The sequence below is a fragment of the Crassostrea angulata genome, chromosome 10 (genome assembly GCF_025612915.1).
Source record: "Crassostrea angulata isolate pt1a10 chromosome 10, ASM2561291v2, whole genome shotgun sequence".
NCBI lineage: Eukaryota > Metazoa > Mollusca > Bivalvia > Ostreida > Ostreidae > Magallana > Magallana angulata.
Window position 1 is genome coordinate 40,214,430 of NC_069120.1, and position 25,061 is coordinate 40,239,490.

At 34.3% G+C, this 25,061-nt stretch overlaps 2 protein-coding genes and 1 long non-coding RNA gene across 3 annotated transcripts; 1 reads left to right on the forward strand and 2 right to left on the reverse strand.

Annotated features, from left to right (window-relative positions):
* Nucleotides 1-192: 192 nt before the first annotated feature.
* LOC128168216 (uncharacterized) lies at nt 193-9,551 on the reverse strand. The gene is made up of 2 exons (XR_008241308.1): nt 9,162-9,551; nt 193-1,370 (listed from the first exon to the last, which is right to left on the reverse strand). It is a non-coding gene; the product is annotated as an uncharacterized LOC128168216 (long non-coding RNA).
* A 6,642-nt stretch (nt 9,552-16,193) lies between these two features.
* Nucleotides 16,194-21,898, reverse strand: LOC128167768 (zinc finger protein 99-like). The gene is made up of 2 exons (XM_052833666.1): nt 21,810-21,898; nt 16,194-20,350 (listed from the first exon to the last, which is right to left on the reverse strand). Exon 2 carries the CDS (start codon nt 20,269-20,271, stop codon nt 16,948-16,950), a length of 3,324 nt encoding a protein of 1,107 aa, XP_052689626.1. The 5' UTR covers nt 20,272-20,350; nt 21,810-21,898; the 3' UTR covers nt 16,194-16,947.
* Nucleotides 21,899-22,100: 202 nt separating this feature from the next.
* LOC128167781 (baculoviral IAP repeat-containing protein 5-like) lies at nt 22,101-25,036 on the forward strand. The gene is made up of 4 exons (XM_052833694.1): nt 22,101-22,268; nt 23,485-23,594; nt 23,986-24,106; nt 24,640-25,036. The coding sequence occupies exons 1-4, from the start codon at nt 22,158-22,160 to the stop codon at nt 24,727-24,729; spliced, it is 432 nt and encodes a 143-aa protein (XP_052689654.1). The 5' UTR covers nt 22,101-22,157; the 3' UTR covers nt 24,730-25,036.
* The last annotated feature ends 25 nt before the right edge of the window (nt 25,037-25,061 follow it).

The window sequence follows — 25,061 nt, forward strand, 5'->3', positions numbered from 1 at the left end:
ATCAATACATGTACTGTTCTATACATGTCTATATCATTAACAACTTTGTACAAAAATCATAACGTAGATGGTATAAATTGTTTGTACAAAATGTCATTGTTGTTATTTTTTTTAAACAACCCTTTAACAATTTTTGGAATTTAAATCCCTGTACACAATTATAGAAGTATAAAACTGTGTCACAGTGATTTATTCTTTTTTTCTGCTGATTTCTCCAAACAGAATATGCCTTGTATGGGCAAATTACCATTTTCATTGTAAATCCATTTTTCATTTTTTGGAGAAAACTTTGAAACTATACTGTGTAGTGAATACAGGGGTATATATATGTATAGCATGTTCTGATTGATGAAAGTTAAATTATTAGTATATAATTAGCTTGTTCTTTTTTTTAACATTTCCAGACTTTTTAAAAAAAATAATAAACGAAATGTATGGTATGATCATCTGTAAATTTCATTTCAACGTTATGCTGAAAATTATTGTTTATGGAATTTATGGAAATATAATTACTATATTGTGTTTAATGTGAGATGCACAAATATGTGGATGTCCCACAGACTTTTTCAGAGAATTGGATAGCTATGGCCATCCATTATAGATGAATGGAAGGCTATGGCCTAAACAGAATGTCAGTGCACAAATAATGCAAGAAATAATGTGTCATGCATTTTGATTAGTTAAGTTCTTTTCAAGATGAAAGGTTTTGGTGTTACAAATATAAAGACGGCATGAAAGATTTGATGTTTAAGTGAAGTTTGAATGTGTTAATACATTTGTAAATATGTATAAACAGCAATTATATGTACATACATGTATTTGAAAACCAATTAAAAGGGTAAAATATGCAATGTTAAGTTTTTCATCTATCATTATCAGATAATATGAAGAAGCTTAGACCACCTTCCTTGAAACTTACATGGATGACAATGATAATTAATCAGTTAGTATGGCTGTCACTTAACTGAAACCCCAGAAAAATAACTGTGATTTTTGCGTATTTATAAACAAAATACATATTGCGTGTTTGTTATTAATCATAAATTATCTCGTCTGTTGTTAAAACTGTTGTGAACAAACGGACTCTCGTCTGGCTTTGGATTGACCACCGACTTCCCGTTCCTGTCGTAACACAGGGTGTCCCCAATGTTCAGATTGTACTGACAAGTTTCGTACCCCAGATTGAAATTGTAAGAGCAAGACTCGGCGAATCCACATTCTGTGTTCACCTTGCATGGTTTGGCGGGAAAGCAGAGTCCATTTTGACAACTTCCGTCAGGGCACGTAGGCTCGCAGTGAATGACGGGATAGCAGATTTTGTGATACGCACAGAATTCGTGTGGACAGCATCCCTCTGCACAATACTTGTACTATATGAAAGATAAAAAGAAAATTTTATATAAATATATAGACAAGTACTTTGGTTCAAAGTGCACACAGCAGTCTGATACTAGCATACAATATCCTGCCAGAGTCTATATTCTCCATCAAAAGGCCACTATCTCAGTGCCCATTTTCATAGAAATATACATGTATTTTTTTAAATTCATACTGTGTACAGTGTTATCTTCACCCTGTGGTTTTTTCCTCGCCCTTCTACACTTGGAAACGATTTCGTCCCGTCTTTTTACCCATAATTATAGAAATATTAACACTTTAAATATAATTTGATTTCGCTTAGTCTTAAATTTGCCAGCTGGCAACGATAGCAAAAGGGACGAAAATGAAAAAAAAGGGCGAATATTTCCTTGTATACTGTAACGTATTGGAATATGGAAAGCGTCATGCCAATGCATGCAAAGATGACACTCGCTGTTATCTTGAAGCATGTTGAAATTGCTCACTTGATATGAACGTTTTCACATTTATAAACGAGCTGAATGGCATAAACACTTTTAAGAGCAATTTATTCCTAATGGAGCAATCGACAAATGTAGAATACATACTTGTCTATGAAATGCAAATCAGACTTCCTTATATGATATTTCATTTTGATACCTTTAATCTGATTCAGTAAGATTTGTTGTTCGTGCAAAATCAGTGTTTCATAAATTGCATTGTATTTCAAGCAAACTTTTAGAAGAGACATTGCGGGATTTGTTACAGCTATATATATACATGTACTTTTTATTAAGTTTATAGAAATTGCATTAAAAACTCGGTTTCTTTAGATTTAGCAGGAGAAAAACGAACATGCTCAATTCTTTTTTTCCAAATCTCAAAAGTATTTCATTTGCTTTCTTTTCATTGGGCCACCGTTTAAAACGTAGAAATTCATTATTGAACTGATCAAGAAAAACCGCCAAGGAGCTCCAAGGCAGATGAAACACTTATTGGGATTCTTTGCATCCACCGTATAAATATCCATTAGCAGACGGATTTGATCGGGTCTAAAGGATAACACTCATGTCAACATAGTTAGCTCGCATATTGACAAACTTGTTATAGAATTACTTGAGTTTAGGGGAAGAAACTTAAAAAACAAAATTATAAAAAAAAAAAAAAGTCAGAAGACATAATAAGCTTGCACTTTGAGATGAATTACTTGATTGTAGGGGAGAACTTTTTAATAATCATAATTCAACTCTATGCAACAGCTTCTGAAAGAGACTTGAACTGGGCATACTCATGAGGTCTTGAATGTTAGGGTAAGTCATATCATAAACAAGAAACAAGGTTTCAAAATGTCTAGTAACTACATTTGCCAAAATACCTTTTACTTCATTTCATTTTTTTTGTGTGTGAAATTGGATCACAATGACAATTGCTGTAACGTTGTAAACAAACTAAGTTAAACCGATGCAGTATTACACATAAACCATTGCTAACACAACCAAATTCAAATATTTTTATTTGTTGTATAAGATATGAGCATTTTTGTCTTGCATTTTGGACAAAGTAACCTGTTTTTTTTTTAGGTGGGAGTTGCATGTCAGAAAATTTGGAAACATGGGGTAAATGTGCAAACCCTTTTTTTACTTGCGTCAGTTATTTTTTGCTAAACGCAAACAATACCAGATATAATTTCTGCGTTTTGCATTTTTGGCGAAAAGTGAAAGTTAATACATATCGCACTGATTTACGATATAATGTCATCAATGAACCCTTTTCATTGGTTTATCGTTAACAAACTCCAGAATTATCTCTTTCGTTTCAAAATGAGACAAACACGCTTTTACATTGATGCATATGCAGATTACGTATATCCAAGTAGTTCTTTCTCTTATCATCAAAAGTCATATATTTACCAAAGCAAATACGATTTATTGTTCAACCAATATGGCGATGAACAAAATAAAATCAGCTCAAACAATGTGCGAACAATTTAACCATTAGCTGTATGACAGATACTCCAAAGAAGATTTTCAACGTCCACAAAATTTTAATATCCAATATTCGCTCTTTAATAAATTCCAGCTTCAAATTCTTTGAAAGATTACTGATGAAAAGCTAGCCGTTACCGAAGCACCTATAGTTTATCCCACCGTGGTACTTAAAATATTGCAATAATGGATTCTGTAAGTGACTCTAGATCTTTCCTTAGTCTGACCTCGCCAAGTTCATGCCTTTTTATACTTTCTGGGTCCTTTCTACGATTACAAAGACCAAGGAATTAATAGTAAATATAAATCTTACATGTTAAGGATAGTCTGACATCATATTTCTTTAGTTACTCGTAGCAGCGACCAAGGAATTTTATACTCTATACCTAACATGACAGGGACACAATATAACAACAGATTCATTAGTCAGCAGCTCAGACCTTGAGCTCAGACGTTGTATGCTTTATCGTGGTCATTTGCTGCTTAGTGGAAGTTGAATGTCGTGGTTGTTTTTTTTAATCTGCTTTGCTTCGGAAAACCTTGGAAATCTCCTCTTACCAAGGCGCCCTTGAGATCAATACGACTGCATTTAAAAAGAGATATTTCTCCAAACACTCTGATCAATGTTTGAATATTTCTGAGACTGGCGTAATTGAAAATTGATAATTTTAATGTTTAACCACATTTTCTCTCTCTGCCTTTAAGTGGTTTAACCCCAACATCAAAGCAAGACCGGTGTCGTAAAACATATTTTGTTTCACCTATTTTTGGTTGTCGTGATAAAGTTGAATACGCTTCTCGTGACATAATGGTATTTTATGGCCAGACCAAAAAAGGAACGGTGGGAAGAAACAGATGAGACAAGTCGGTCAGTGGTTGTAAAATATGTCTCCTTGTGGTATTTGTGTTTGCAGTAAATTCTCCAACACAAGCCGCAGAAGGGTTCAGCTGATGCGGTTCCAAATATGGTATATAAGCTCTATAGCCGATGTTTGATAAGTTGTCTGATAATTCTGATAATTCTATACTTACACCACAGCAAAGAAGAACTCAGATGATTTATTAGACACTTAATGTACTGCACTAATGTTACTGCAAGCATATCTCACAAATTACAATGCACCTACATATATCATATAATATTTATAGAGTTGGCGATTGAATGACGAGTCTGATAAGGCGAAATAATTGGTTGATATAGCTTCGTCGGCTTTTTTCTCTCGAAGTATTTTCAGTTTTAATTTTATCCTTCAAATATGATGAATATTAAATACTAATGAATTTTACTTATATCTATTTTTAGTGGATGGAGTCATACAGAGTGGACTTGTGTTCAAAACTTTTACACCCATCTTTGGGCAAGGGTTTGCAAGAACCTTAGAATAAGTTTCTATGTTAAATTTCGGGTTCATGTCAGACCTACTTAAACAAATCCTGACATGTTTTCTTCTCCTTTGGACAAATCTGGCTCATACTTCACCCTTGAAATGCTTTGGGTTGGAACAAGTTTCTTGGTCAAAGGTCAATGTCATTGTAGATAGAGGTCTTATGAAATTCCTTCCCTGGAGTATTTCTCTTCCATTGGCCCCATTCTGCTCATGCTTCATATAATCAGGGTATTGCGGTGATGGACTGTGCAGTAATCTTGAACCTAGTTTTAAGGCCAAAAATTGAGGTCATAACAGGTTTCTGTAATATCATTGTTCAAAGAATATTATCATTCCTCTTGGCAATATCTGTTATCTTTTTCCCCTATTGCAGTTGAGTGATTGCTGGATGAACGAGGTTAAGCTCTTCTTTTTTTAAATCATAGTTTTAAGTAAAAGCATTGTATTTTATGAGTGTTGTTTTTTTAAATTGAGACCTTTGAGATGGTTACCATCTAACTGTCGTCTAGCTATTACCTCGATTATGAAGAAAACAAAGTATTGCTAATTTACCGTATATTTTGTACGAAGATGGAGATAAAAATAGAGGGGCTTTCTATAATTCATACAAAACTGTAGCCCCAACAAAGAAATTTCACAACACTAGAGCGAATAAATGTGATGCGTGATTTTGGATCGGGAACACAGTTTGGTTTGAAACGTCGGATACAGCTGTTCTCAAACTGACCGGCTGTCCATCGACTTAAATGCCTCCGGGATTTGGAACAAGCAATGTATTCACTAAAGAGACCCTCATCTCCTCGGAGACGAAGTTCCGAGAAACAATGTAAACAATGAAACAGCAATGCACGTGACGGAGTGTGGATGTCACTAGCGGCCCTGTCCAACAAATGAAAGTTTATTAGCCTCTGTCAGGTTTACGACTGGATGTGGGTATATTCCTACTAATCTAATCACATTCATTTGATCGATTTGTGATTCCACAAGATGCGATATCATCCGTTTGGAAACACCGGAGATTTTCCCTTCTTGCTCCGAGGGAGTTTTGGCATTCACATGCATGGAAAGACTTTTGGGTAATTGTCCGTAATTGCCCTATTAACCACGATCTAGAAATGACAGGGTTTACCAATGACAGTGGCGGTTTGGTCACGGGATTTAGTTAATATGGTTTCATAGTTTGTAAGGATATTAATCCAAAGTCAGTATATGTTATTTTATTTAATTCACAACATTGGTAATAATAACTGGATTAGCGTTGTAGTGGTATTTTTACTTTTCATAAATGTACATAAATTCCTCTATGTGATACTGGAATCTTCACCATTTGTTAATCTATATACACGAACTTCTAATTCATGAACAAAGTACTTGTACTTTAAGTACGCCAATACTTTCTTAGTTGTGCGAAGTAGAAACCATAAACTTTCTAAGACAGATCTAAGACAGAAGCTTGACAACCATAAAAAGTTGGGGTTTTCTGTCTTTTCTTCTCTATTATTTCAAAATTTGGTTGGTGTACTAGTTTTTGTGACTTTTTAGTGGCACCATTGGTTCCTTTTAATTTTCACATGCTTGTAACATTAAAATTTTGCATTATCGACGTACCATCTTAACCACATGTATGTTAATCAATTGTCTGTTAATCAATTACGCATAAATAAAAAGTTAATTTCATCAACCCATTAGCTCTTTTAACATATAGAACATATAAAAGTTAAAACTTTAAACTGTTTGCGAAAAAATGTGACAAGAAAGTTTTGTTATACTTCATGCATGACTATCATTGATGGCACCTACCAAAAGCTATACGCCATTGATTATAAAATGCATGTGTGCGAGAACTTAAAAAAAGGTTACACATTAATTATTAATGATACAGAGTGCTTTAAGTATGTGCCTTTTTCATGGAAATTTATCTGTGTGATCTTAATGCGTTGTGCAGATACTGCGCAATCATAGAACTATGAATATTTCATGACCGTGAACTACATTTGAGGACCACTTATCCATTCTAGGAAGATTGCTTGGTTTTTAAAGATGCAATCCTTTTAAGAAAATTCTGCATTTTAATAATGCATAAATTTTTCAGGTTTTTTGTAGATATTAAGACTTCGAGACACTTACTTGATATTTCAGAAAGTTTTCCGATTTAAAAGATAGTAAATTGTATATTTGGAATTGTTTACTTTTGGGAATATCAACTACCGGTACTTTTAAATTCTTTTATTTAAGCGCAAAAATATCCTCCCACGCGAGAGCTTGGTTTCTGTGAATACGCGATCACTTATTCCTCAAACATTTCCACGTTTGAAAGTGGTATACTGAAAAGAACATCGCACAAGTTTAAGAAGGGCGCCAGGTTTTTTCGCTATCCATAAAAAAGGTCGCTGCATTTCCTTCATCAATTTCATGTCACGCAATATCAGGATATGTGAAGTTAATTTGCTCTTGACACCTCCTTTCTTCTTGTGATGCCGTTTCTGTCTTATCAATTGGAAATAAAAGAGGAACCGAGAGAACCAAATACAAAGGCAATGAAATTTCTGTATTGTCATGCACGGAACATCGATGTTACTCTTCATAGACAATGTAAAAAATTATTGATAGTTTCCCACAAACAAAACTGATATGGGTCAGTTTCTCATTTGATTTATTAAGTGGGTGTTTCTATTATACCAGAGCACAAGTGATGATAAAAGCCCATTTCCTTTGTAATTCATAAACTTTTCAAAATTATTGGTTTATAGATTTATGGAACATCAGCCCCATTATTGTATGCATGCATTTCATTTTAAAGTTCTGGTTTCAGTTTTTATAACGGTTTGATTGGAAACCATTTACAAATATCAATACAAAAGATTTTTTTTTTGGAGAGGGGGGGGGGGAGGGAGTAAGTTTGGTTGGCATGATTTCTTTAAAGGATTCTTGTTTTTGTTCACACGCTTTTCAATGGTTTTGTAGGATTAGCTGTTATCCGTGATTCATTCACAAATATTATTTAGACGTACATATCATAAGTTTTATCGTTATGATTACAGAAAATTGACGTTGCAAACACTTTCTTTAAAATTAAATAGTATTTTACATTAAAAAAAGCACCTACATGTACCTATAAAGATACATCTTTATAACATTATGTGACTATCCAGACGATCGGTTACAATTTCGTCAAATGACAATTGTTTTGTATTGACAACTGTGCTTCATAAGTACATGTAACCGTTCTCAAAGGAATGCATCGGCCCTTCTTTAAAAGTTAGACAAGACTGGTTGACAATCTTCAATGGGTTTTTTAAGACATTGTAAATCAATTGCTTTTTCAATGGTGTATGTCCCAGAGAGAATCTAGTTTGTGACAGATTAAGACGTCTAGACTTTAATTATACATGTATTATAGCTATTCTGGTTTTCCACACATAAATGAATTTTCATTCAACATACCCATATTCAAAGGAACGTAATACAAGGAATACTATTTTAAAGGGGCATGGTCAAGATTTTGGTCAAAAATTATATTTCCGGTTTTTATTTTTACAATGCTTCAGAAAGGCATTTTTAATAGGCAACCGAAATTTGAGTGTTATTTGTTGAGTTATAAGCGAGTTACAGAGCCTGAAATTCTTCGCTGTGTAAACAAAGCGTTTGTATACATTTTGAACGTTGAAGTAAAATTCCAGTTTTAAACCTAAAACGAATGTATTAAACGTTAGGAACTGCTTATCTATGTTTAAAATAAAAAAAAAAAGATAGATAAATTAGCTGGAAAAAAAGGTTTTTAACTGGTATATTGAACCTATGTAAACAAAAACAGGGCACGAGCCTTGTTTACATGACAGAGAATTGTGAGCCTCGTATCTTGCTTATAACTCTACAAATGACTCTCAAATTTTATTTGATCATTAAAAATGCATTTCTTAAGCATTGTAAATAATAAAAACATAAAAATAGAATTGACCAAATTCGTGACCATGCCCCTTTAAGAAACCTTACCTGTAATTTTCAAGCTATAGTGAATATAAAACATGTACACTTATGTTGTTTATGAGTAGTAGAAGAGTTCAGAGTATACATGTATACCGGTACTACAACACCTGTTGATATACGAACATCACGGAAATAAAATTGGAAACGCACTTCGGATATCTCGAACCCCCGGATATCTCGAAGTTTTGTTGACCTCCCTCAAAGTTCGAGATACCAATGTTTACCTCTACTGCCCTTTCCGATATATTTCATTTTATCAAATAAAATATACGACATGACTACTTGGAAAGGACGGTACTTCATAAAAACCTGATTGGTTTCGAAAAAAAACCCAATAAGGTACTGTTTACCATTATATAAAATGTATTTAAAAAAGAGTGCAAAAACCTGCCCTGTCTTATCAACATCAGCACTCTTAATATCTATAGTATCATCTATCTGACAACTACCCGCCATTACTTACCCGTTTTGAAAGAGATATTCCAATGAAAATGAATATGGAAATAATCCGCACATTCCAAACGTCTATATTCATTTTGTCCTTTTCACCATCTGTTCATCCGAGAGATTAGTACTGGGAAATACCGTGTGGCTTTTTCCAAGTTGGTCCAACTATTGATTCTGGATGAGCGGAATCAAATGGAAAAGCGCGCGAACTTTAACTCACCACGTGTATGCCGTCTACCTTTTTCTTTGAAGAATAATAAATTCTGTAATTAATATTTCTATTTAGACAGGATAACACAATTATATCGAAAAAATGGTAATTTACATTGTGTTCCTGTATAAAACATATTTACAGACAAATAATTAAATGAAACAGAAAATAAAGAGTACAAAAGAAAGAACAAAGTCTCTCTCTGTCTCTCTCTCTCTCTCCTCTGTCTCTCTCCTCTGTCTCTCTTCTTTAAACTATATTCTTTCATTTATTTATAGACCATGCTCCTTGTCATTAGACGAGGAAGAAGGAAGAAAAACTCACCAAAAGACATGGTTCTTAACTCGGGAATCAATATTTTGAAATCCTGATTGCCACAATTTTGTCCCTTTGACATTTTTGCCTAATCCTCTGTGGATGGAACTTTTTTCATTTTACCCGTAAATTATACATCTTTCCCTGTATTTTTTTAAAACGGTATGAAATACTTTATGGAAAATACATTAGATTATGTGCGTTAACGTCGCTCTTCAGTTCATCCCACGATGTCATTAGAGAATTTTTAACTTAGTTCCATTAACTAAAATTTATATGTAAAATGTACAGAGGCGATGATGTCAATGAAATTAGATAAATCAATTAATAAATAAATGATGGAAAAGTTGTACAGGTGGGGAAAAAAGAGTACTAAAAATATACAGAGGAATAAGCAAATTGAATTAATTTTTTTTTAAAAAGTAGAATTAACTGACATTAAAGGGACTTGGACACGATTTGTGATAAAAAATTATTTTTTTATGTATAATATGATTTGCTGGTGCATTTTAAATGATTGACCAAAGTATTGAATGTTAAAGTCAAGTTACAAGCGAGATACAGAGGCGAAAATTGATTGTTGTGTAAACAAAGTTCGAGTCTTATAGTTGTTTACAAAAAATGTAATGTAGAGAATTACAATTTCTTAGACAAAATGACACGTACAAAGTACTAAAAACCAATTTAAACTACTAGTAATGCAGTATCTTCATAAATACTATTATCAACAAAAATCAGATACATTTGATTGAAACTTCCACCAATACTATACACATATAAAAAATGACAATATTCTAGCTTTGTTTACAAAACAAAGAATTATGAACTCTGTATCTTGCTTATAACTTGATATTTGACTTTCAAATTTTGACATAGCATTATAAACGGTTATATTTATCATTATAAACATAGAAAATGGAAAAATAAAATTTGAAAATTTTAAGACAAATCGTGTCTAAGTCCCTTTTGGTTTTTTTCTTTTTCTTTTTTTATAGGCTATATCAAGGGATTCATAAAAACCACTACTTTTTATGTTGTCAGAGCTTTGTCTTCTTTCCATCTCGCTTCCCATAAATTGAAACTGGAGAACTATAATTGACATTCGCCACCAATACCTAATTTTTAACATAGGAAAGGCCTGTTGTTTTCCTCCAGTGCAGGTTTTTCTAGTTAGTCCTAATTATCTCCATCCCTCAGAAGCGAGAGAGAGAAATCAAATTACGTTTTCAGTTGTCGGAGTTTACACAAAAAACTATACAAGGTCTGTTCAGAACATTATCCTTTCTCGTTTGTCAAAGCTGAAACTTAGAAGGTCGATGGACTTTTGATAGAAAATGGAGTTTCCTGGGTCCTGGAGAGAAAGTTCTTGCTTTAAGTGACAGGTGCCAATTGTGCTTAAGACCAGCAATTGCTAAATGCGATGGTTATTCCCAGGCGCTAACTTTCCGAGCGTTCAATCTGCAACATGATGAGCGAACATTGATGTTGCACAATGTTTATCGTACTAAACTAATTAAGCTTTAAAATTTTAAACCCGTAGTTCGAACACGTCCGTTTTCTTTGTTGTGGGGATTGTATTATTTTTTTTTTTTTTGCATGTTTATTAAACAATAAAATAGTATCTATGTTGGTCAATAAGAATTTTACGGATGTAGGAATTGCAGAGAAAATGTACAGTCAGCGTCGCGTCAGCGAGTTATGTAATGTTTTCCCTTCAGTATTTCGGCATTCCCTTCAGTATTTCGGCATGTTTTATGCTCTTATATGGAGACCGTTTATATCCTTCAGAATTAACAACGAAATCATTTTATTGCTTATATTACCATTTCATATTCATAAAACAGGGATTTAAGTGTGTTGAATAACAACGTATCATCCGCAAGTAAATATGCCACAAGTTTGGCGAATCTCTTATCTTGTTCATGTCATACTTTTGCCATATATGTACTCCAAGAAACCTGCATTAAGTATACTCAGCTATTACGGTTTGAATACGTATTCTGTCGATGAAAGGCCTGGAGGGTATTAAAATTTTCAGTTATTCTATAAAAATAAAAATTCGTTTTCGAAACAAATGATAATATAAAAAAAATCCACTACATGTACTAGTAATTAAAATGTACCAGTTTAAGGACTGTAGTCTGTCCCAAGTTATTGCTTCCATCACTTTTTGACGATTTTTAATAAAAATACACATACCTGTGAAAGAAATACAGTTGAAATCAATAAAAGGGAATATATCCAAGATATTGAATAATTGAACATTTGTCATTTTTTACTCATAAAAGTTCACAGGAACGAAAACAAATATCTTACGGAGATTTATAATGGGAAATGTTTACATCTTTTCTCCATTCAGAAGTACTCGGGATATCTCGCGCAATTTTTCAACGTTATCATCCGGGCTTATTAATGGTTGATGCAATGCAAAATCCCCGTATACTTTTTATTTTTTGGATGTGTATTGAAACCTGAAGCTTCAAAATAGATAATCTGGACATTTTTCATATTAGTGGATGAAGGTAGTTTGAGCACAAAGGTATTTTAAACAATTATCGAAATATCAAGCAAAAAGTGGTGGAAGCAAAAACTCAGGACAGAGTATAGTATCTCATAAATTGATGTTCGTTCGAATTGTACTTCTGTATGTTTTCTATTGTCTCCCGACCTTTGTACGTAGATATTTGAGAACGAATGTAAAAAGTCGTATTCTAAATTATTCATCAAGGTTGCAAGGCCTATTGATTCTTGTCAATGGAATCTCTATTAAAGCATCACGGTCAAGTAAAAGAGGGAACCTAATGAAAGTTTGATTATCAATACGACCCTTGCTAAGCTTCTACAAAAAGGAACGAACTCTATAATCCCGCGTTTGATAAGGTCGCGCAATTTTGCGGGGGTCCGGCGCGAAATATCAATCTTTCAATAAAACATGATGAATGAGGATCGGATAGCCACGGAAACGAGAAATGGTGAAGAATATGCGGTGCGTTTTGCTATATTGACCGATGTGTTTCATTACCAAATCAAGAGGTCTAAACATTAAACCCCATGGTATCAAAACTCACGCATTTCTCAGTCTTTGGGGAAATCTATTTTATCAACACAGAGGTTTCTCGCGAAAATCTCCTCCCCCGAATTTGTTGATTGACTGTTTTTAATTAGTAGCAGGTAAAAATGGGACAGCAATAAGTATCTTAGGTCATAATATATATATTATTAAATGGGTTTTTTTGGAACGTTAGCCAAGACCAAACCTCAAAATTTTATCAAAGAATGAGACAGACGAAACTGTGCGTGAACTGGTCACATTGATTTTTATCAGGAATATCCTCGAAGTGACAAAACCTCAGCCTGTATATCAATCAGATACTAGTAACAAAAAAAGCCCACTGCATCATTTGCGAGGATTTGCAAGGAAGAATACTGCAATTACTGGGAAAATATATGAGAAAATAGAATGACGTACTTTTAACTATCGTGTACATAACTCAAATCAATTGCATAACAAACTTGATTTTCTGTCCTGAATGCATAGTTGTAAAGCTCGTCCTTGACTTGTATACCCAAGACTGAAGGTAAAGAGATTTAACACTTGGGTAATGCAGATATCAATAAAAGCTCCAAGTTCGTTATGGCTTTATGGTGCACAGTTGAATTATTTATTGGGGTAACATCATAATTTGACTAAAAGTTCTTATTCCATACGAGAGAGAGAGAGAGAGAGAGAGAGAGAGAGAGAGAGAGAGAGAGAGAGAGAGATAAAGAGAGAATTTTTGTGCAATTGAAAGTGTTTGCTATGTTCAATAAAATGAACAATAAAAATGAATATTTACATTTTCCAGTGTCTTTGCCTGTGATAACACTTCGTATCGATTTTGTACTATATAACCCATAATACAAAATTATGACGCCAAACTGAGGCGCCAGCGGGGTTTGCTTATCTATATTTAAATATTTAATCGTACGATGGCTTAAATTTATATAAATATAAGTAATAAGGAATCATTCTTTGAATATTATGAGGTGATAATTTCGGTCGGGGCGTGATCAAATCTATTATAAAGCCCTTCGGGCTTTATTGGATTTGATCACGCCCCGACCAAAATTATCACCTCATAATAATGATTCATTATTCGTTATATATTGAACTAAATGCACTTGAAATAGTGACCATCTCAATTTCACGAGTAGCGCACGACCAGAAGCGACAAAATATTCGTGTGGCCGAAAAAATTTAGATTTGAATTTTAAAATTTTGCCAAAATGATCACATATGAAAAAGTATTTGCGCGATCTAAAGCGATCTTGCGTTATTTTTTGTGTCTATATGCGACTTAAATTAAAGTTGATGCGATAGGATTGCGCGAGTGATCATGTGATCGGACGATTGAATGTGCGCCATGCGGATTTGTGCGGCAGCACCCAAGGTCAAATGTGGTCTGAAATAGAGATGCTTATACAGGGTATATATACATGTGGCAAAGCATGGCAAATTGAAGCTGATAGATTGCGCAATGGTAGTACAACATTGCAAAATTAAATGAGACACGTCGAGGAACAGTCTCATAGTCGCTAAGCACACGCATAGACAGCTGCGATTCATCTTACAACCTTTAAAAAATCGTGCGTCACTCTTTGGAGTATCTGCATCTGAAGCTATCTCTACATTACACATCAATAGTTATATTTAGTTTGCACATCTGAATTGAGTATGAGCAGTATTTACTCAATATTCAATCAGCTCCAAGACTTTAACGCAATCTGAATTGTTCTAATATCTTATAACTGCCTTAGCGGGACCATGAATTAGTCTTAGTCAAAAAGAAAAAAAAATGGAATGCTATTATTTAAAAAGAGGTTCGCTCCTCTCTTATGTCACCTCTTATCTAAAAATGTTGCATCATATATTGATTCTATTCGTATATGTATATTTCAAAATGCCAAATAAACCATATTGAATAAGATTATTAAAAGAAAATTATATATTAAGAGAGTTTAGTATAAAGGGTCTATATTTTGTGGCGAAAGGTTTCAAGAAGAAAATGAACAATTTTCATATCTCAATTCAATCAAAATCAGTCAAAAATTGACATTTTTTTAATCTTTTTTTTTCGAATCGGAATTATAGAGCGACTCTTTGAACAAGAACGAACTCTTTGTCACTTATAAGTACTGGAGAGATACATCTTTGGTGAAAATATTTTGTTTGTTCAAGCAGTCGCTCAATGTTTCTCTGAAGAAAAACTGCCTCAAAACAAGCCGTTTTATGCTAAAAATGCAAAAATGGCCGGAAAAGGTAAACTTTATGATGTCATATTTTTAAACTGTGGGCACTAAAATTAAAATGAAAATTATGAAAAAACTTCAATTGCATATTTGTTCAGAAAAACAAAGAATTACAGTAAAATGACAATGTTCATTTAAGGGGGCCATTTTAGGCTCAAACCATACATTTCTTTAGTCATGAAATTTTGACTCAAGTCTTTAAATGCTTCATGTTTCCGAGTCCTGGAAAATCAAGACCACACTCTGTATCCGAAACTAGCTGTGTACTTTGAATACATATTTTCATTACACTTTAACTGCACCCTAGCTGACAACGAGAGATTAGCAGAAGCTTTTCCTGACTCTGTCTCGGTGAGCTAAGAAGGGGGGGGGGGAGATATAAATAATATGCAAATATAATACACAGAGATCTGTTTTTGACTTTGATCCTTGAATTTCACCATGGAGATAGAAAATATGCCAGGTACAAACATCTGCTGTGACCTTGACCTCCAATTAAGAAATTTAAATGAAGGTCACAGCACACTCTTCATCTAAAGTCACTCTGTGTGAAGAAGAGCAGGCCCAACAAAACAAGAGATGTTTGTGAAACACTTATGCCCCCCTCCCTTGGAAACATCCACAAAGAAAATGAAAGGAAACTGCAAATAATTAGTATTTTTCTAAGTCAAAGGGGCATAACTCTGTCGAAAATTGCTCGAACGTACCCAAAATCGAACTTGACCTAGATATCATAATAATAAATGTGTATACCAAATTTCATTTCAATACGTGCAACCTCTGCGCTGGAAATAACAGAAACTGCAAATGAGTGCAATTTTACTATGTCCAAGGGGCATAACTCTGTCAAAAAGTTGCTTGATCGTACCCAAAATCGAACTTGACCTAGATATTATCATGATAAATCTCATCTGTATACCAAAGTTCATTTCAATATGTGCAACCTCTGCAAAGAAAAAGAACGGAAACTATTGGTGGACCAACTGACCAACAGACGGACAGCAACAAAGCAATATGCCCTCTCTTCTTCGAAGGGGGGCATAAATATATTTATATATTAATATACTTATAACAGGCTATATGAACTGAATTGTATGACAAAGCAGATTTTTCAGTGCTTCCTTGACAACTACTCTTTTAGTTTTAAAGGCTCAAAAAAGCCTTTTTAAATTCAAGTTACCCTTATGTATATTCCCCCTCCCTCCCAACAAAATCAAACAAAGCCATTATAAATGTAGTTTATATGGACAGTTTATTATAAGTTTTAAAAGGCACTGAAGAAAAACAAGGAATAATTGAAGAAACACATGAAGATTTCTCGTAAAATACACGTATAATGCCAAATAATGACCATGTCAACTGTCTTTCTTAACAAGGAGAGAGTCAAAATACTTAACAATTCAGGTGAAAGTTATTATACACCAGTTCATATTTTTTAAAAAAGTGCATTTATTAATGTATACCAATTTAGAATACCCTGTATGTTTCAGGTTTTTATGTAAACCATCACCTTTACATCAATTAATTATTGTATCATATTATCAATTGTAGACGGTAAATGAAAAGGAAAGTTTCAGTTGTACTTTGTAGTAATGGGTCAAAATACTAATACATTTGTACATGAAATACCATGCATCAGTATGTGAATGCAGATTTGAGTGGCATTTTATGACCTTGTAGGACAAAACAGTACAGGGAATATAGGAAACAAATGTCAGTTGGTTAACTAATTCATAGTAGAAGCTGAGCAGATTTGTAGAAAATTATAACTTCTTTGATATCTATAACTAATATCATTTCATGATAAAATATATTATATGATCATATTCACACTGATCTTTTTCCCCAATTTTGATGATAAATTAAAACTACCAAAAAAAAAAATTGACCTACACATATAAAATGTTACAAATTCAGTTCCCCAAAATTTGCAGTGTGTGGTAGTCCCCCACCCTTCCTTAATAAACAGTGTTCTTATAATCTTGGCTTAGAAGTAAACTATATCTATACCAGAGGTAATGTCTTTGTCGGCTACGTTAACATAGGAATGGTCAGTGTCGGGAACTCGGGAGGGTGGTTCAGAAATAACAACGGTCTCTGCAAGCTGTACAGATTCTTCCATCAAACTGGAATTGACAGCTCTCTCTGCAAGTTCGATGAGTCCCTGATCATCAGAACCACGACTCCCTAATGAATCAGTGTACAAGATTTTAAAATTCTCAACTGATGTCCGTGGGCTTTGGGAAATGATGTTGGAAGTTTCTTCAGTTTGAATCACCACTTCGTCATTTGAAGCCTTCCCTGACTTCAGTTTTTTGAGTAATTCTGGGGTAACCTGGATATACTGCTTGCCTGATTCTTCACCGGATACTTCCACAGAAATGCTGTCACTCGACTCCTTATCAACTGTGCTTCCTTCGTCAAAGTCTACCATCACTGTGGTACCTGGTTGCTCTCTTATTAGCTGCACTTCTGTGACGGTTTGAGCATTATCATTTGCTACATTTGTTGCTATCCCGCCTTTCACTGACCCTGTTGCTGAAGCAGCAACATTTGTTGCTGCATTTTTAGGAATGTTGGAAGCAACAACCTGATATGTTGCCTGTGATCCAGCATTGACTGGGGTTTCTGTAACATGGAGCACCTCTACAGCCTTGCTGGTGGTTGGATTGCCCTCCTGACTTTTATCAGCTGCCACTACTAATACTTCTGGAATTCCATTTCTGTCAGTTTCAATGATCTGATATTCATTTTGTCCACCATGACTTGCAACAATTTGATAATTACCACTTTTAACTGCTTCAGCTGCAGAAACTTGTAAATTTGCTTTAGAGTTTCTATTTGCTACACTTCCAGGGTTGCCATTAACGGAACTTTTTGTATTTTCATCATAAGAAATAACTTGCACTGACTGGACTAGTTCTGATATTTTTTCATCTAGGTCATTGATTGTTATGTGTAATATTTGCTGTCCCTCTACCTCAGTGATGTATGGAACTGCATTGCCAGGGATTTCAATCTCTGCTACATCTCCGGTCACTTCATTATTCTGTACCAGCTGTACTGTTTGGTCATGTCCTGGTAACTCCAATTCATTGGAAGCTGGGGCACTGTGGTCTAGAACGTAACGTATTGTTTGAGACATGCCTTCGTTTCCCCCAAACTGGTTCAATTCATGGGATTTTCTATGTCTTGAAAGGGAAGAAACATGGCGAAACCTCTTGGAGCAAATGTCACATTGAAACATGGGGGAGTTATCTTCCTCCGCCTCATGAAATTCTTTGTGCTTTCTTGCAGACAAGCGATATTTGAACCGTTTCCCACAGATATCACAAGGATATCTCTTCTCGTCTGCGGATATCTGATGTTTATTCTGATGCTCCCTGAAGTCAGAGTATTGTTCAAATTCTATTGCACACATATAACACTTAAAAGGACCCTCCCCATGGATTACCATATGCTTTTTCAGGGCCATCATTGTAGGATAAATTTTCTCACAAGCACCACATTTGTAGAGGACCTTATTACTGTGAACCTGGAGGTGCTTTTTCAGAAGACCATGTTCCTTAAATATCTTTTTGCAGATGTAACATTTAAATGCTTGCTCAGTATGTCCAGTTTCCTCCTGAAAAATAATTTCCCCCTCCTTCCCAGCAACCATAGCGCACTGGTGTTCACGTGCATGCTTTGAGAGATGAGACGGCTGCAAAATCATTTGTCCGCAAACCTGACACTGATGTTTGGTATCTTTCTGGTGATTTATCATCAGGTGTCGCCGGAGGTTTGCCATGGAGTTGAATGGTTTGCCACAATAGTCGCACGTGTTAACCCTGCCGGTGCTGTGAGTCATTAAATGTCGTTTTAAATGAGATGAGCGGAAAAAAATTCTCTCGCAGACTTCACACTGGAACTGTTTCTTCTCCTCATGTTCTTTCTTGTGCTGCAGAAACTCGTTTTCATCTAGGAATCTTTTCTCGCATCTAGAACAGCGCAACGATCCCGGTGCCGATGTGTGAATTAGCATGTGCCTTGTTAGATGTTTGGATTGTCTGAAACATTTTTGGCAGTATTCACACTGATAAGGTCTCTCATTTGTGTGAACTGTAATATGTTTGGTGACATTAGATGGATGTGAGAACATCTTGTTACAGATGTGACAGGAGTAAGGCTTTGGGTTATCATGAGTGATCCTATGAGCTTTCAGGTTGGAGGGACGATTGAATCCTTTCCCACACACATCGCACTTGAATGGCTTCTCATCCGTGTGTGTCAACATGTGCACCTTAAGAAATGATTTAGCATTGAAGCCTTTCTTACAAACTGGACATTTGTGGGGTCTTTCTCCTGTATGCAGAGTCATGTGTTTGTCCAAGTCAGTCTGATTAGAAAATCTCTTAGTGCAGTGAACACATTTAATCTTTGTAATACCTGGCACTCTGGGTAAAAGATCTGATGGAACAGTGATTTCGTTCTGAGAACTTTGATAAGGAATTATATGTACTGTTTCTCTCTTCCCGGGCAAAATTTCATTTTCATCAGCTATGATTTCTTCACACACTAAAGTTGGCACCACATTTTCATGAACTTCAGTTGAAGATGGCGACTGATGTTTCTGTTGTTTGTGTCTTAGTGCATTTCTAAATGAAGAAAATTCTTTATTACAAATGGAACAGGCGTACTTGATATTTTTGCTCTCTGGATCATGAGTAGTTATGTGCCTTCTTAGATGTTTGGAAAGCTTGTAACTTTTATCACAATATTCACATTTGTAAGGTCTGCCTTCTGTGTGCTGTGACTTCATATGCTTTTTCATGTTGGAAGGATGAGTGAAAACTTTATCGCAGAAATCACATTTGAAAGGTTTTTCATTAGTGTGGGTCAGTCTATGTGCCTTCAGGTTGGATATTCGGGAAAATCCTTTCTGGCAGATCTCGCACACAAACGGCCTCTCTCCAGTGTGAACCATCATGTGTACTTTCAAAAAAGATTTAGCACTGAACGACTTCCCACAAATCTCACAGTTGTGCTCCCTGCCGAAAGTATGTAACCCCATGTGCTTCTCAAGTGACTCAGTATCCGTGAAACGTTTCTCGCACATTGTACATTTACGGTGTTCCCCTGGCTGAACTGGGGTGATTTCTGTTTGTGAGACTGTGACGGGATCTGGTTGTAGTGGTGTAAATCTCTGCGGAATCTGCTCCACCACTCTCTTGTTCGTCTCATTTTCCAGTGTAAATTCAATCTTATTGGTGTCTGATACTGTGATCTCGCAGACCTCATACTTAACATTGTTATTGTCGATAAAAATCATCTTGGCCGATCAGTTGTTTCATCCACTCGCTACTTATTGACCATCTAGAACTGCGATTTAGGATGCATCTTCAACAATTCTGAAAAAGAGAAGAAAAAAACATTGAATATCTGAAGACCGGCATAATACTTGAGTAAAAATTCATATACATGTGTGTGCAACCGGCAACATGTTATAAACACATATGTTTACAATAATAAAGTGAGGCTCTTCAGCTTTAAGAAGTATGAAAGCAATTATCATGTTCATGGAACTTTAATAGTAATATTTTTTGTGAAAGAGTATTTTTGCCAAAGCCTACAAGTCCTAAGACCAAGGCAATAGTCAATAGTTTCTGCAAAAAAGATTACCTCATAATATAAAATAACACGACGTCTCTAACTCAAAATTACATGAATACACCCTTTCCATGAATTGCAATAATTTTTGCTTTCATACGAAAAGCAGCGGAAAAGTGTTTATAGTACGTATCATTCCCCTATGATGATAATGATAATTTACCTACAAAAATCACATGGTCGCCTTTATTTTCTGCATAGACAACAGTAAGACAGCATTTAAACATTGCTGCCTAATAATGAAACTATTGTTTCACACAAAAATGTCTCAGACAGATTGTAGAAATAAAATATGTAAAATGAGAAATTAAAATTTAAAAAAATGCTATGGCTAATTAAATGAAATGAAAACATTGTAAAAAAATTGAGCACGTTGTTCTTTAACTAAAAAATCACAAAACAATACCTAATCATATCATACACACTTTAACAGTCCAAGATAAGTACATAACATTAGGTGGTATGAAGCCACTTCTCCAGATGATCACCAATATTTTGACACCGAGTCAGTCAGTTTTGTCACATATAATTTTGTAGAGAGAGATACTACACAATTGCTATTCAGCTGATTTTTCTCACAATGCAAAAAAGAATATGATTCACATCATTTGTAGATACTTTGTGTTACTCTTACACTTTTACTGTTCACTTCAATGCAGAATCAAATACTTGTGCCCTTTTAGACACTTAAAAATTAACTGAGGCCACTAACTTAAATTCGATCTATAGCTCCGTGATTCTGTGGAGCCAGTAATTTCTTTGCTCAAACAACATATCGTAACTATGTTAGCTAAAGATAAGTTACATTTGCCACAGATCAACGACATCATGCTGATAGATAATACAGACATTTCAACATTAAAGCATCTGATCATAATAATGATCTATAATTGAATGAACAGGAAATGTCAGGGTAATCAAATGTCAGTGTACTAAAGGGTTTAAGTTTACACATTAGCCATAGGGACAAATTATTAGAAGTGTTGGCAACTTCATTCTTTTCGTTTCATTTATTTCTGGTATTTCAGGATTGTGCAGAGAAATTTTGGACTAAATTGTACCTTGACCTCGACCCCAACTTTGGGCTGGTGACCGCGATGTATACTTCCCTGAAATTCTGTGTCTGACGACCATGAACAAAACAAATATTTAAAGTAACCCTATTGTATATAATTCATCACTAAAACTATTTGGATTTACCTTCCATAAACCTTTGCTAACAGTAATTATACGCATTTTTGTTTAGACTAGTTCCCTCTTCCCAAAGTATGGCGTCGATATAATAAAATTAAACTCCACTTGAGAAAATAAATATTTCCGCAAAATATTTTTTCCCCAAAACCAAATTATCTTTTAGAATTGCGCTTTGTAAAAAAATCTTGATGAGATAGGAAAAATATGTCATAATTATAAAATTTTGACTGTGATTTTAAAATCAAATGTTAGAAGTGAAATTCACAAAACTTATCCTGTTTCTCGATTTACCCATTCCCCAGTCATCCACCGGAAGTAAATTTAATGACGGAGAGGGATTTTTAAACAAATAGAATGGCTGATTATATTAAGAGCAATGATTACATGTTGTATTTGCCCAATGAAAGGCTGAAAACTTTCAAGAGTTGGCCTCTTGGTTTTGATTGCAACTGTACACCCGACAAGGTATTGTATTTGATAATTGAAACAATGGAAATCGGATTTTTCAGTCTTGTGACTTGGCTGGAACATTTTGGAGCTATAACTCGTCGTTGTGTCATTCCATAATGATAAATCAGAGTTAAGCCGAATCTTGTACATTAAATGAACCAAACAGAATTGAAGGATATGAAGTCTTCACTTTCTGCAGAGGCATAAATAACAATGTTATTTATGTATCTGCTTTCTGCTATGAATTTCTGAATGATCATTTAAAATCTGATGTCAGTGTTGAATGACTGTTTCCACAGTAATTCTGTGGAAATACAGCATTTGTATAATATTGCACTGAATAAATAATCAAACAAAAAAAATAATTCAAATTTATATTTCCCAGTTAAGTAATTCTGATTGGAGAGAGGTACTGACTATCAGAATAACAGCTGATTTTAATCATATTGCAGTTTTGTGAAAAACTTAACTGTAGTACATGTACATCCCAGGACGGGAAATATTGCACTGGTAATTTCCAGCCAACTATGCACATATGAACATATATAGAAAATGCGTTAACTGTTTCATTTAAGAAATAAACAGCAATTTAAAAAGTTCACGGGGATATGAAGTTAGTTGGTCACATGATCAAATCCTGTGAAACCCGAAGGACTTCTCAGTAGATTTAATCACATACCAACCAACTTCATATCCCAGTGAACTTTTTAACATTGCTGTTTATTAGAACCATTTAATCAAGAGCTTGGACTTTGGGTAGTTGTGTCAAACAGCAATGTGATGTAGACCTTTTTATTTCATTGCTTGCCACTCAGCCATGGCTCTTTGAAATCAACAAGATTTGTCTGGCTTTTGAGCTAAGACTACGCAATCGGTGCATATTTCGTTTGAAACCGCGTCATTTTTAACTTGTTTTGACGTAAGAAATAGATAGCTACGTCTATCCAAAAGTCCAAGGTCTTGTTAGAATGGTTCTACTTATATATATGTTTGAAAAAGACAAATCGTTAAGAACTGTTAAAATAACCAAGATTTCATGTTTTCAATAAGACAAGCGATAAGCGCATGCTATTATCATTGTGATGTCACGAAAACGTTCATACAGAATTGAAAGTTTTTGCTTTTCTATAGGTTCATATAAGGAAAAATATTTGCAAATGTAAATACATAAAATTTAAACTGATTTTGCTTGAATGTATACTAAAGTATTAATTCAATCACCTGTTTACAGTTGGCTGCTGCTGGATTTTTTCACTGTCCAACAGAGGATGAGCCTGATGCGGTGCGATGCTTTTTCTGCATGAAGGAATTAGATGGATGGGAACCAAATGATGATCCCTGGTACGAATAGTGCAGCCCAAATCTTTGTTAATCTTACATAATTAAGTACAAAAAAGGGTATAATATAAATTTTATTCGCAATTTGTTGGTATGGTATAAATACATGTATATTATTCATAGCATTATAGAAAATGAATATTTATCCCAATTATTTAAAAATTACTGAATTTGTTGGCTGGTAAGAAATTTTTTATTGTTGCCTCAACTTTCTCCCTCCCCATCTAATATACAATATAGTTCATCCTTTCCAATATAATATGGATAATGAAGTAAAGTTGTCCATGTTTTACGATAAATGCACATGAATATTAAACCATTTGATGAGGTACATTAAAATTTACAGAAATGATGATTACTGGTAATTACTAAAAAAAATTGTTTTAATTTTTAGGGCAGAACATCAAAGTCATTCACCAAAATGCCCTTTCCTCATTATTGGCAAGAAAGCCATGGAATCTTGGACTGTGGCAGAATTTTCAGATCTTCATCAAAAGAGCATGGAAAACAAAATTGTAAGTAGATTCAATGTTTGTGATGGTAATGCCCCCATTGACCAACTTTGAATAATCCCTTTGTCAAGTTCACTTAATAAGGCATATTTATTAATAATACCTATGCAGGATACTCAATATTTAAAGTTATTTTGCATGACTGACAACTGATCTATGATGAAGTTAACATGATTAAAAAAAATGAACTTATTATCATTTCAACTGTTCTACCATATTCATCAGCATGATAGGAACAAAATTTGTTTTTTACCCTTAGGACAGGTTTTAATATTCATTGAGAAGAAATTATGAAATACAGTAACTATTATATTTCATTTAGCTCCCATCATCCTAAGCTTTTGTTACATTTTGTGATTTTCAAATCATATGGGAAATATTTTGGTCAAAAATCCAATAAGAATTATTCCTTGCATGACGTCACAAAAACTGTCTGGACTTCACACACTCAGCATCAAATGTTTAGAACATTAAAGATTTCAAATGTTCATTACGTACAACATTAATCATTGATATTCGAAATTTTCTTTTTGTAGAACAAAGTCATGGACATACACATTGCTACCTACAGAGAAAAGATGAAAACACAACGACTTGAGATCCAGAGACACTTCAAGAGGAAGTGATGACATTAACATTCATGCATATGAATATTCATTGGACAGCAGAAACTGTTGGAAATATGCCAACACCATACATATAATATTACACACTTCCTCAGTTTTTTGTAAAAATGTTTGATACATAGTTTTGTATTTTAGAAGGAAAAGTCTCATTCTGTGAGACACACCTGTCCCTGTGAGATATGATTCTCAAAATGTTGCTTCTTTGTGATTATGTACAATGTATGTGTGAGAGAGAGAGAGGATGAGAGTTTTTAGTGTAATGTGCAGAATTGACTGTTTTAAAAAAAATAATAAACCTGTTACTGAATTATCTGGGTTTTTTTTTCGAAAGA